The sequence below is a fragment of the Lactuca virosa genome, chromosome 7 (assembly GCF_052849685.1).
Source record: "Lactuca virosa cultivar CGN04683 chromosome 7, Lactuca_virosa_CGN04683_v6, whole genome shotgun sequence".
Lineage (NCBI taxonomy): Eukaryota > Viridiplantae > Streptophyta > Magnoliopsida > Asterales > Asteraceae > Lactuca > Lactuca virosa.
In genome coordinates this window covers 235,775,554-235,788,866 of record NC_136432.1, presented here as the reverse complement: position 1 = coordinate 235,788,866, position 13,313 = coordinate 235,775,554, and the positions used below count along the sequence as shown (strand labels likewise).

The window sequence follows — 13,313 nt, the reverse complement described above, 5'->3', positions numbered from 1 at the left end:
TTAGTAGGTACTTGATGAGGGTCAATCACAAATCAGCTTTAATTTTGGAGGGTGTTGAACCAAAAATGGTGAACATGAATTGGCGCACGAGGGATAATCATGTTGACTGTGTAGTTTTTTGCATGCGTCATATGGAGACATATATGGGAGATAAAACAGTAAATTGGACATGTGGGTTGCCAAAAGAATCAAAACAACAACAAAGTGTGCTAAACGATTTACGCATTAAGTATTTAACAAAGATACTATTGAGTGATGCAAACACATACAGGTCAAAAATCATTGCACAAACAGCTAAGTTTGCAAAAAAGACTAATGAAGAAATAAAAGATTTGCTCAACAAGGGATGGGAAAAAAGAGGAGAAATGATATAGTACTTCAAGGATTGGAAAAAGAAGTGTAAAATTTAAAACTTAGTTTTCTATTCATAATTAGTATAAGTTTAGATGCACTTTAATTTCTTTAAGAACATATACATGCTTGTTATGTTACAATTTGATGTGAGTTTCTAAATCAAATATAATGAACTTTACTAATACTTAAAAGATGTTTATATTTTCATGTGAATGTTTACATGTATGTTATACAATTACATGTTTTATTAAACATATGCTATTGGTGTGTGGGTGGGTGGGTGGGGGGAGTGATTATATTTCTACTTTGAATAAAGAATTGAAAGTACATTGTAATTTCATACATTTACTTCATTTCTTTTGGTCTAAATGATTAAATTTTAAGGTAATAATGATACAATATATGTAGAAAATTTACATTGTTTATATGTTAACCTTGTGAAAATTTTATATGTCAGATTCACAATGTGAATTACAGTATATATTATAACATGTATTTTTTATATGTGAGGTTCACAATGTGAATTATGGTACATATAGATCATTAGAACAATTAATAGTTGAGATTCACAATGTGAATTAAATTACATTAAGACAATCTTTACATGAAAATTTTATATATGAGATCAACAATGGTAATTAATATACATAAATTAAATCATTAGCAAGAAATTTTTATTAGAAAAGATTCAAAAAACTAACAATTTTCTATCCATTGAATGATCTTTACAAAAATCAAATCTTATTTTAGTAGTCTTAAAAAGAAAAAATTAGAAACAATCAGCCTTCTGTAACCTCAGATTCTAAATCAGACTTCTTTAACCTCAAAATGCAACTCCTAGCATTGTTATTTGGTTTATAACATAAACTGCACAACCTAGAACCCTTTTTAGATGTCTCAATCACTTTCTCTCTAGTGCTCTTGATTCTTTTACCATTGGCCCATCCCTTGTTTCTGATCCCCTGTGGATTATGAATGTTGATAACATCAGCTACTGCAGCTCCAATAATTTTCTCAGTGTGAACTGATCTACTCGAAGATGCCCTTGATGAGGTACATAAAGGAATACCACTATCAACCTCCTGAAGTTGCTTTATATATGTAGCCAACTCATCCTCATTATTTGCTATCTTGTTAATGGACAAACGAAGAATAGCATACGCATCTTGAATCAAACATTCATTTTTACTGCCTTTATGAGGATATGAGTACTTTTTTTAATACGAATTGTGCCATCATTGTATCTTTTTTGACTTGACATATTCACATCAAAACCAGATTCTTGACCATCAGTCTTGTAAAAGTCAATACTAATGTCCAACGAATCAAACAACAATCCTTTGAAAGGATTCTTATGTATCAACTTATCATAAGGAACAAACTTAAAAGATTTAGTATTGTAGAGCTCAAAATCAAAACTATAATGAGAATTACTGTTATTTGAATGATCAATATTCATACTTGAAGATGATTGATCATGAACTGCAAAACAAAAAAAACATCTATTTTATTACATTATATAGAAAATGTGAAATTTATATTAAGAAAAAAAAACTTACGTGATTGTTCATAAATAGTTGAATGCAAATCTGAACAAGAATTACTGCTATTTGAATTATCAATATTCATACTTGAAGATGATTGATCGTGAACTACAAAACCAATAAAAACATCTATTTTATTACATTATATAGAAAATATGAAATTTATATTAAGAAAAAAAACTAACGTGATTGTTCATTAATAATTGAATGCAAATCTGAACAAGAATTCAGAGAACTCATAATGAATCGGTAATCTGGAGTTTATATACAAATTAGAAATTTAGAATTGATAATAATACAAAAAAGGAAACAGATAAACAAGATAATCACAAAACTTTAAAATATATGCACAAGATAAGATAAGATTCTCAAAAGCACTAAAAGTTTGGAAAAAACTTAAATGTCAGAAGATGCACAAGATATAATTGATTATCTAAATGTCGAATATGCATTACAGACGAATGATTACAAAAACGACCGAATGAAAAACAGTAACATCAAACGGATATTCAACATACGACATAAAATTAGCAAATTAACAAAAAAAACATAACAATTTGAAGATTAAACGGTAAAATCAAGAGAATTTTACAATCAGACGATTACAATAACAATAAAAATAAGTTGATAAACAATGCATCGGAAGAAAAACGGTAAAATCAAAGTCTATAATTGACCTAATAATCATAAACGAAAGATGAATAGATGTTAAAATACCTGATTATTAGCTGAAAACATAGTACATCTTCAAATTCCTTATAGTTGGCTTTCGACGTATCATTAGCCCAAAAAAGTCCAGTAAGATGATCATCAACGTCTTTTTGGACCTCAAATGAAACACAATTTTCTGTTTGTCAATATATCCACAACCATTTGGGAATCTTTGACACCAATTTTGGAATTCAAATCTCTATGAAAATTTTTAAAGTCAACTTCAGTCCCTCGCCTAGATTCAAAGCCACCCTTCATACTACTCACCAAGTTATAAGCTTTTGATGCACCAATGTAACAAGTAGCAGATCTACTACATGTCGAATATCTAATACGAATTGTGCCATCATTGTATCTTTTTTTACTTGACATATTCACATCAAAACCAGATTCTTGACCATAAGTCTTGTAAAAGTCAAGACCAATGTCCAACGAATCAAACAACAATTCTTTGAAAGGCTTCTTATGTATCAACTTATCATAAGGAACAAGTTTAAAAGATTTAGTATTGTAGAGCTCAAAATCAAAACTATAACAAGAATTACTGCTATTTGAATGATTAATATTCATACTTGAAGATGATTTATCATGAACTGCAAAACCAAAAAAACATCTATTTTATTACATTATATAGAAAATGTGAAATTTATATTAAGAAAAAAAAAATTACGTGATTGTTCATTAATAGTTGAATGCAAATCTGAACAAGAATTACTGCTATTTGAATGATCAATATTCATACTTGAAGATGATTGATCATGAACTGCAAAACCAAAAAAAAAAAACATATATTTTATTACATTATATAGAAAATGTGAAATTTAGATTAAGAAAAAAAACTTACGTGATTGTTCATTAATAGTTGAATACAAATCTGAACAAGAATTTCAGAACACTCATAATGAATCGGTAACCTGGAGTTTATATACAGATTACAAATTTAGAATTGAAATTATACAAAAAAGGAAACAAATAAACAAGATAATCACAAAACTTGAAAATATATGCAAAAGATAAGATAAGATTCTCAAAATCACTAAAAGTTTGGAAAAAACTGAAATGTTGGAAGATGCACAAGATATAATTGATTATCTAAATGTCGAAAATGCATTACAGACGAATGATTACAAAAACGACCGAATGAAAAATAGTAACATCAAACGGATATTCAACATATGATATAAAATTAGTAAATTAACAATAAAAACATAACAATTTGAAGATTAAACGGTAAAATCAAGAGAATTTGACAATCAGATGATTACAATAACAATAAAAGTAAGTTGATAAACAATGCATCGGAAGAAAAACGGTAAAAACAAAGTCTATAATTGACCACCTAATCATAAACGAAAGATGAATAGATGTTAAAAATACCTGATTATTAGCTGAAATCTGAATAAACTATTAGTAAATTGGATGAAAAAGGTTGAGATTTCGAAGAACATGCGAGATTTTGGATCGATCAGTGTTGAAGGTGTTGAAGATGAAGGATAGTAACAGAAGACACTAACGGAGACAAACAGGAATATTAAATGAGACGCTAAAATTACCAAAATGCCCCTCCGTGTTTTTTTTGGTTAATTAAGGGTTAATGGCCAAGATTAAAAGAAAATAGATGGTTAAGATGGGTTCCTTGGTTCTTTTATCCATATTGGTTTTCTATTGAACTTTTCTATCTATCTATATATATATATATATATATATATATATATATATATATATATATATATATATATATATATAAAGAGAGAGAGAGAGAGAGAGAGAAAAGTTCAATAGATAACCAATATGGATCAAAGAACCAAGGGACCCATCTTAACCATCTATTTTCTTTTAATCTTGGTCATTAACCCTTAATTAACCAAAAAAAACACGGAGGGGCATTTTGGTAATTTTAACGTCTCATTTAATATTCCTATTTGTCTCCGTTAGCGTCTTCTGGTACTGTCCTTCATCTTCAACACTGATCGATCCAAAATCTCGCCTGTTCTTAGAAATCTCAACCTTTTTCATCCAATTTACTAATAGTTTCTTCAGATTTCAGGTAATAATTAGGTATTTTTAACATCTATTCATCTTTCGTTTATGATTATTAGGTCAATTATAGACTTTGATTTTACCGTTTTTCTTCAGATGCATTGTTTATCAACTTCTTTTTATTGTTATTGTAATCGTCTGATTGTCAAATTCTCTTGATTTTACCGTTTAATCTTCAAATTGTTATGTTTTTTTTGTTAATTTGCTAATTTTATGTCGTATGTTGAATATCCGTTTGATGTTACTATTTTTCATTCGGTCGTTTTTGACATTTGTGTGTAATGCATATTCGACATTTAGATAATCAATTATATCTTGTGCAACTTGTGACATTTAAGTTTTTTCCAAACTTTTAGTGATTTTGAGAATCTTATCTTATCTTGTGCATATATTTTAAAGTTTTGGGATTATCTTGTTTATTTGTTTCCTTTTTGTATAATTATCATATCTAAATTTCTAATCTGTATATAAACTCCAGCTTACCGATTCATTATGAGTTCTCTGAAGTCTTGTTCAGATTTGCATTCAACTATTAATGAACAATCACGTTAGTTTTTTTTCTTAATATAAATTTCACATTTTCTATATAATGTAATAAAATAGATGTTTTTATTGGTTTTGCAGTTCATGATCAATCATCTTCAAGTATGAATATTGATCATTCAAATAGCAGTAATTCTTGTTCAGATTTGCATTCAACCATTAATGAACAATCACGTAAGTTTTTTTTCTTAATATAAATTTCACATTTTCTATATATTGTAATAAAATAGATGTTTTTTTGGTTTTGCAGTTCATGATCAATCATCTTCAAGTATGAATATTGATCATTCAAATAGCAGTAATTCTCGTTATAGTTTTGATTTTGAGCTCTACAATACTGAATCTTTTAAGCTTGTTCCTTATGATAATTTGATACATAAGAAACCTTTCAAAGGATTGTTGTTTGATTCGTTGGACATTGGTCTTGACTTTTACAAGACGTATGATCAAGAATCTGGTTTTGATGTGAATATGTCAAGGAAAAAAAGATACAATGATGGCACAATTCGTATTAGATATTCGACATGTAGTAGATCTGGTTTCACGAAGTCGTTCAAGAATGAAAATATTAATGTTAAATTTCCAGATGTTAAGAGAAGGAGAACTTCTTCTAAGAAGAACGGATGCCCTGTTGTTTCAAAGTTCAAGAATCTTCGATGCTCTTTAATGTTCTACATTTATGTGTTTGTTGAATATCACAACCATGAACTTGTTGCTCAAGATCAGTTGCACTTATTAAGGATTAATAGGACAATGGATTTTCTTGATGAATCCTTTATACATAAGGTTGGTAGTTGTAACATTGGTGCTTCAAAAGCTTATAACTTGGTGAGTAGTATGAAGGGTGGCTTTGATTCTAGGGGAGGGACTGCAGTTGACTTTAAAAAATTTCATAGAGATTTGAACTCTAAAATTGGTGTCAAAGATTCGGGAATGGTTGTGGATATATTGACAAACAGAAAATTATGTTTCTCTAATTTTGCATTTGAGGTCCAAAAAGATGTTGACGATCATCTTACTGGACTTTTTTGGGCTGATGATACTTCGAAAGCCAACTATAAGGAATTTGGAGATGTACTATCTTTTTATGCTACTTATCAAACAAACAAGTAATTCCTAATCCTTATCTGTTCTTTTTATGGTATTTTTTCTTTTTAATAATACTTATAAAAAAAAAATTCAGGTATTCTATGGTATTTGTTCTTTTTACTAGAGTTGACTACCACAAGCGTTGTGTTACTTTTGATGCTGGTTTACTAGCTCGTGAGACAGCAGATGCATATGTGTGGTTGCTTGAAGTGTTTCGTAAAGCATTTGTCAAGCCACCCATGATGATTGTAACATATCAGGATTCATCAATGAAGAAAGCTGTTAATTTTTTATCCCGAATCGAAGCATAGACTATGCATGTGGCACATCACTCAAAAACTTGAGGAAAATGTATACTCTTTGTTTCTTGATTCCTATATATGTTTATAACCATATAGATCATAAAGCACATTGTGAATTCACAATGTAAATTTGCATATGATGAAAGCAACAAATCTAAATCATAAATCACATTGTGAATTCATAATGTGAAACAAATGTTATGTTACTATGAATTACATCAAATATTCAACATATGTAATGATTCTTATGTGTTTTTTTAGATTCCTATCGATGTTTATAACTATCCGGACTTCCAGAAAACAATTTTTTATATTATATGGAATCTTCAATGTTCTCCACAAGATTTTGAAAGTTCGTGGTCAACAATGTTAGATAAGTTTCATCTAAAAGAAAATGACTGGTTAAGGTCTGTTTTTAAAATAAGGGATTTATGGATTCCGGCTTTTATGAGAGATCTTGAACTTTCTGGTTTGATGCGAACTACTTCAAGATCAGAGAGTCTGAATTATGCTTTCTCACATTTTTTGCATCATAAATCAAATTTGGTGAAGTTCATGATGTCATTTGATAGTGCAATGGAGAAGCAAAGACATCATCAATCTTTATTAGATTATCAGTCCACAACTACTACCCCCAAGCTAAGGACTCCTTTGGCTATTGAAAAGCATGCATCGGAAATTTATACACATAATATTTTCTTGGACATTCAGAAAGAGTTATACAAATTCGTGTTTTATTGTGTTCAAGAATCTTTAGTTATTGAAGATGAAAGTGAAGTTTATGTTTTGAGAGATAAGAAGAAAAAAAGGTTGATTCATAAAAATGTGAATGAGGATGAAGATTCTGATGATTTTTATCGAAATAGTCTTCCTTCTCATTGTCCTAGTACTCGTTACAAGGTATGTCTCTTTGTCCTAATACAGTTTATTAAATATAAAATGTAGTTTAAAAATTCACACTGTGAATGTAGGATATTTTGCTAATTCACAGTGTGAATTCTTATAGAGTTATAAATTGGTTTGTACTTTTCATTAGATTAGTATGGAATATGTATTTTTTTTTTTTGTGAATTTGATTTGAAGTACATATTTATATTATAGTATTATGATTTCTAATGTCCTGTTGATTAATAATGTGAATCGATGTTAATTTGTATAATTTTTATCGAATGGTATGAGATAGAATTTCTTATTCACATATTAATTTGTTTATTAATGATAATTTTGTAGGTTGTATTTAGTAGAAGGGGTGATAGCATTAGCATCAGTTGTAGCTGCATGCTTTTTATCCAGAAAGGATTGTTATGTCGTCATATGTTTTTCATATTAAATATGAAAGAGTATGATGAAATTCCATCAAATTTCATTTTGAGGAGATGGGGAAAAGATATCATAGCTAATGGATTATTGAGAAAAAAGTACTCATATCCTCATAAAGGCAGTAAAAATGAATGTTTGATTCAAGATGCATATGCTATTCTTCGTTTGTCCATTAACAAGATAGCAAATAATGAGGATGAGTTGACTAAATATATAAAGCAACTTAGGAGGTTGATAGTGGTATTCCTTTATGTACCTCATCAAGGGCATCTTCGAGTAGATCAGTTCACATTGAAAAAATTATTGGAGTTGCAGTACCTGATGTTATCAACATTCATAATCCACAGGGGATCAGAAACAAGGGATGGGCCAGTGGTAAAAGAATCAAGAGCACTAGAGAGAAAGTGATTGAGACATCTAAAAAGGGTTCTAGTTTGTGCAGTTTATGTCATAAACCAAATCACAATGCTAGGAGTTGCATTTTGAGGTTAAAGAAGTCGGATTTAGAATCTGAGGTTACAGAAGGCTGATTGTTTCTAATTTTTTCTTTTTAGGACTAATAAAATAAGATTTGATTTTTGTAATGATCATTCAATGGATAGAAATGCTGAAATATTCATGTTAATTTTGATATTCATTGTTTTAGACTTTATTTCTAATAATAGAATATAATTTTTTTCAAATTTATTGTTTTTGGTTAAAGATATTTTTTTATTGTTAGTTTTTTGAATCATTTCTAATAGAAATTTCATGCTAATGGTTTAATTTATGTATATAATTTATCATTGTTAATCTCATATATAAAATTTTCATGTTAAAGATTGTCTTAATGTGATTTAATTCACATCGTGAATCTCAACTATTAATTGTTCTGATGATCTATATGTACCATAATTCACATTGTGAACCTCACATATAAAATATACATGTTATAATATGTATTGTAATTCACATTGTGAATCTGACATATAAAATTTTCACAAGGTTAACATATAAACAATGTAAATTTTCTACATGTATTGTATCGTTATTACATTAACATTTAATCATTTAGACCAAAAGAAATGAAGTAAATGTATGAAATGACAATGTACTTTCAAATCTTTATTCAAAGTAGAAATATAATCACTCCCCCCCCCCCCACCCCCACCTACCCACCCACATACCAATAGCATATTTTTAATAAAACATGTAGTTGTATAACATACATGTAGACATTCACATGAAAATATAAACATCTTTTAAGTATTAGTAAAGTTCATTATATTTGATATAGAAACTCACATCAAATTGTAACATAACAAGCATGTATATGTTCTTAAAGAAATTAAAGTGCACCTAAACTTATACTAATTATTAATAGAAAACTAATTTTTAAGTTTTACACTTCTTTTTCTAATCCTTGAAGTACTATATCCTTTCTCCCCTTTTTCCCATCCCTTGTTGAGAAAATCTTTTATTTCTTCATTAGTCTTTTTTGCAAACTTAGTTGTTTGTGCAATGATTTTTGACCTGTATGTGTTTGCGTCACTCAATAGTATCTTTGTCAAATACTTAATGCGTAAATCGTTTAACACACTTTGTTGTTTTGATTCTTTTGGCAACCCACATGTCCAATTTATTGTTTTATCTCCCATATATGTCTCCATATGACGCATGCAAAAAACTCCACAGTCAACATGATTATCCCTCGTGCGCAAATTCATGTTCACCCTTTCTGGTTCAACACCCTCCAAAATTAAAGCTGATTTGTGATTGACCCTCATCAAGTACCTACTAAAAAGTATTTTCTGCAAAAAAGAAATTGTCATTTTCTATAATTATTGTTTTATTTAGATTATCAGTCTATTAATACTTATATTTATAATGTACATTTACTATTCTTACCAATTCATTAAGTGCATCACGATAAGCTCTAGAAAACTATGTAACTGAATTCCTATTGTCAATGACATCAATCGCTGGTTCCTCTAAGTTTATGCAGATGATGTAAAAGTGATTTTTTTTTATGAACTGGGAAAAACACATGTTTACTCATTTAAATTGTTAAACGTTGTTTAAAATATGTAATATATTCAACAAAAAGAACAGTTTATTATCAAGTGAACCTTTTCAAATGTCAGAAGTTTTTTGTCCTTTTTCATTGCATCTTTGATATTTGACTCAAATTTATCAAATCTTTCATTGAAAGGGATATTTTTGTCAAATATGAACTGTCTCTACAACAAAATTTAAATATACATTAAACTTTAAAGAGTAAATTGTTAAATTCACAATAAGGTAAATTTTAAATTTAAAATTATTCACACTGTGAATTATAATAGGATTCACTGTGTGAATTTTATTACTTATTCAAAACTACTGAAAATTTTATTTATTATATTATCAACATTATCATGATATATATTTTTTAATTAACTTACCACCATTGATGTATCAAAGAAATACCGATTCATTGTAGAATTTGATTTAAGCTTTTCTTCATAGTTCAAAATATCAGTCCAAGCATCAATGACATGTGCATGTACCCATAATCCTGCCTGCATTGTTTCAATCATTCCTCTTCCAAGCACATAACCTCTCTTAGTCTGAAATACCTTCTCACTTAATTTGTAATCAAATAAAACAAAAAAGCAATTAATAGAAAATTAATTTGTATTTGTATTTATATACTATTGTATTTGAATAAAAGATAACATGAATTATTACCTGCTATTACCAATTCTGGAAAAAATTCTATCAGATACTTTTACTTCATCTGGATCTACAAATATTGATGCACAAACCTCTTTTTTATTATAAGGAGAAGATAGCTTCAGTGATGGTTTTTTTAATCTTTTTCCTACTTCTCTTTTTTTGTCTTCATCATCTCCAATTCCCAAGATATTATTGTCACATTCTGTTTCTTCTGAATCATAACTTTCTCCTTCATCAAGTTTTTCGTCTTTTATTTCTTTCTTCATGTGTTCATCTTCACTGCTTTCATCTCCTTCCTGAAACTCTTGTGTTAGACCAAGTCCAAGTGAAAAACTAGGCGTTGATGATTTTCTAGTATTTTTTTTTCTTTTTTTATCATCTATTATTGTTTTTTTATTTTTTTGTTCTCTAAAACTTTTTACATTTTCAAACTCATCATAATCATCAAAATTTAAAATACATTGAATAGAATCAGCAATCTCATGCACTATTAGATCATTGTACAAATTTCCTGGTGTTACCATGATTGGTTGATTCTTTATTTCATGTTCATTCAAATTCTCATCGGTGTTTTCTTCATCTTCATTCTTGTCACTTTTTGCATCATCTTCATTTTGAGTTTTATAAATGAATTCTTGTTCAAAGACTTTCTTCATATCTTTCAACTCATCGCTTTCTATGAATTTTGTTGTTGAAAACTCAATTAACTTTCCAAACTTCATTTTATCATTCACTAGTTTTTTTGTAATTCTTTTTCGCTTTGAATACCAATTCCTGCGAAATGAGATAAAAAAATGTCAATAAAATGAATTTTTTTAACTTTTTTCTATAATAAATTACAGTTTCTAAATATTAATGCATTGATGAGGTATCACACTTTTAATGCATTTTAATAAATTACATATTCACTATGTGAATTTATTATAGAAAAATTAATAAAATACACTTTTATATTCACAATGTGAATCACTTTATGAATTTCATCTTAACTATAATTTTATAACATATCTTCATGTTCATCGGTGTCGGATTCTTCATCATTCTCTATAACATCATCATTCCATTCCAAAGTTCCAAAGTCACCACTCTTTAACTCAGCTTTTTCCCTTTTCACCATCATGTCATAATCCCAAAAATGTAGTACATGTATTTGTCTTTTTTCATTCTTATCATTTCTCATAAACTCCAAATAAGCTAGCTGTTTATGTAAACAAAATTATGATTAATTAGTTTTCTTATAATAATATAAATAAAAGTGTTCATTATAAGAATTTTCCTTACCAATAATACAAGTGGCCCACAATAGTAGTTTCCTCTATCGGTGTAATCCCACGTCATCTTTGACATTTTCAAGCAATTGGTTATAAAACCACACCAGTCAATTTCTCTCATAGGTGTTTTGCCTAACAAATGTGGCAATACTGTTGTTTTACAAGTTCCAGGCTTATTCTGTTCACAGATGGTATTAACAAACAGTAATAGAAAGTTTGTTCTGAAATAATCCCTAAATCTGATGATTCTTTAATTCTGTCTTCAACATCTGAAGGTCTCATAGCCTTGAAATTGTACTGTTGCTTCCAATCCATTAATTCTTTTCCTTCACATTGATCAGTGTTATATATATATATATATATATATATATATATATATATATATATATATATATATATATATATATATATATCTTTTCCACATAGAGGAATTCCAAGCAAATCATGAACAAGTTCTGGTGTTATGTCTATCTTTGCGTTAGGTAGATGCATTTTCATATATGATGGATTGAATGAATTCACAACAAAACGTGCCAATTTCCCAGAAATTCCATTGGTTGCAATTCTTAGTAAAGATCCCAATCCCATTTCTCTAACAGCTTTTTTCTGCTCTTTGTTTAAAGATTTAACAATATCATAAAACTTCTTTGGGCTCATTCTTGTTCTCAAAGATACTCTGTCATTTGGATTTATTGGCACTTTTGCCTTTTTTTTCTTTGACTACTTCCAGAGTCTTTGTTTTTCTTTTTCTTTTTCCTGTTAGTCAATAATTTTCATAAGCTTCTCATACTATAACATATATACTATAAAATAACTAACTATAAAATAACTAACAATAAAACAAATTCACATGTGAATTTGTTTTGCAAAATATAATATAATACATAAAATAAACATGTGAATTTGTTTATAACTTTGTAAATTAAACATGTGAAGAGTAATAAACAAACTTGTTGCTTTTTCATCAGATTCTTTCTTTACAAGGCTATGATCAACTTTAATAGGAGTCACATATTTTTTGTATTCAATCATTTTAAGTCTTGGACTCTGTCTGATTTATGTTCATGTTTTAACAAAATTAATAAGAATTGATTTTATAATATCAAATTCAATTATAATTTTATAAATACTAACCTTGAGTTGTTTTCTTTTTAGGTGTCTTGAAAACAAATTTGTCTTGCTTCATCGACTTTTTCGTTTTTGTTTTTTGAAATCTTGGACTCTGTCTAATTTCTGTTCATTTACAAAAAATTAATGATAACTAATGTTATATATTAAAGTAAATAATAATTTTATAAATACTAACCTTGTGTTGTTTTCTTTTCAAGTGTCTTCAACACAGATTCATCTTGCTTCATCAATTTTTTTGTTTGCTTTTTTTGAATCTCATCACCTTCTAAACTTTTTTCTTTTTCAACATTTTCATCAATAATATTTTCATC

At 28.2% G+C, this 13,313-nt stretch overlaps 1 protein-coding gene across 1 annotated transcript; it reads left to right on the top strand.

Annotated features, from left to right (window-relative positions):
• The first annotated feature begins 5,141 nt into the window (after positions 1–5,141).
• Positions 5,142–8,433, top strand: LOC145127650 (protein FAR1-RELATED SEQUENCE 5-like). The gene is made up of 7 exons (XM_079062802.1): positions 5,142–5,196; positions 5,274–5,366; positions 5,443–6,301; positions 6,376–6,562; positions 6,845–7,483; positions 7,814–8,143; positions 8,251–8,433. Exons 1-7 carry the CDS (start codon positions 5,142–5,144, stop codon positions 8,431–8,433), a joined length of 2,346 nt encoding a protein of 781 aa, XP_078918928.1.
• The last annotated feature ends 4,880 nt before the right edge of the window (positions 8,434–13,313 follow it).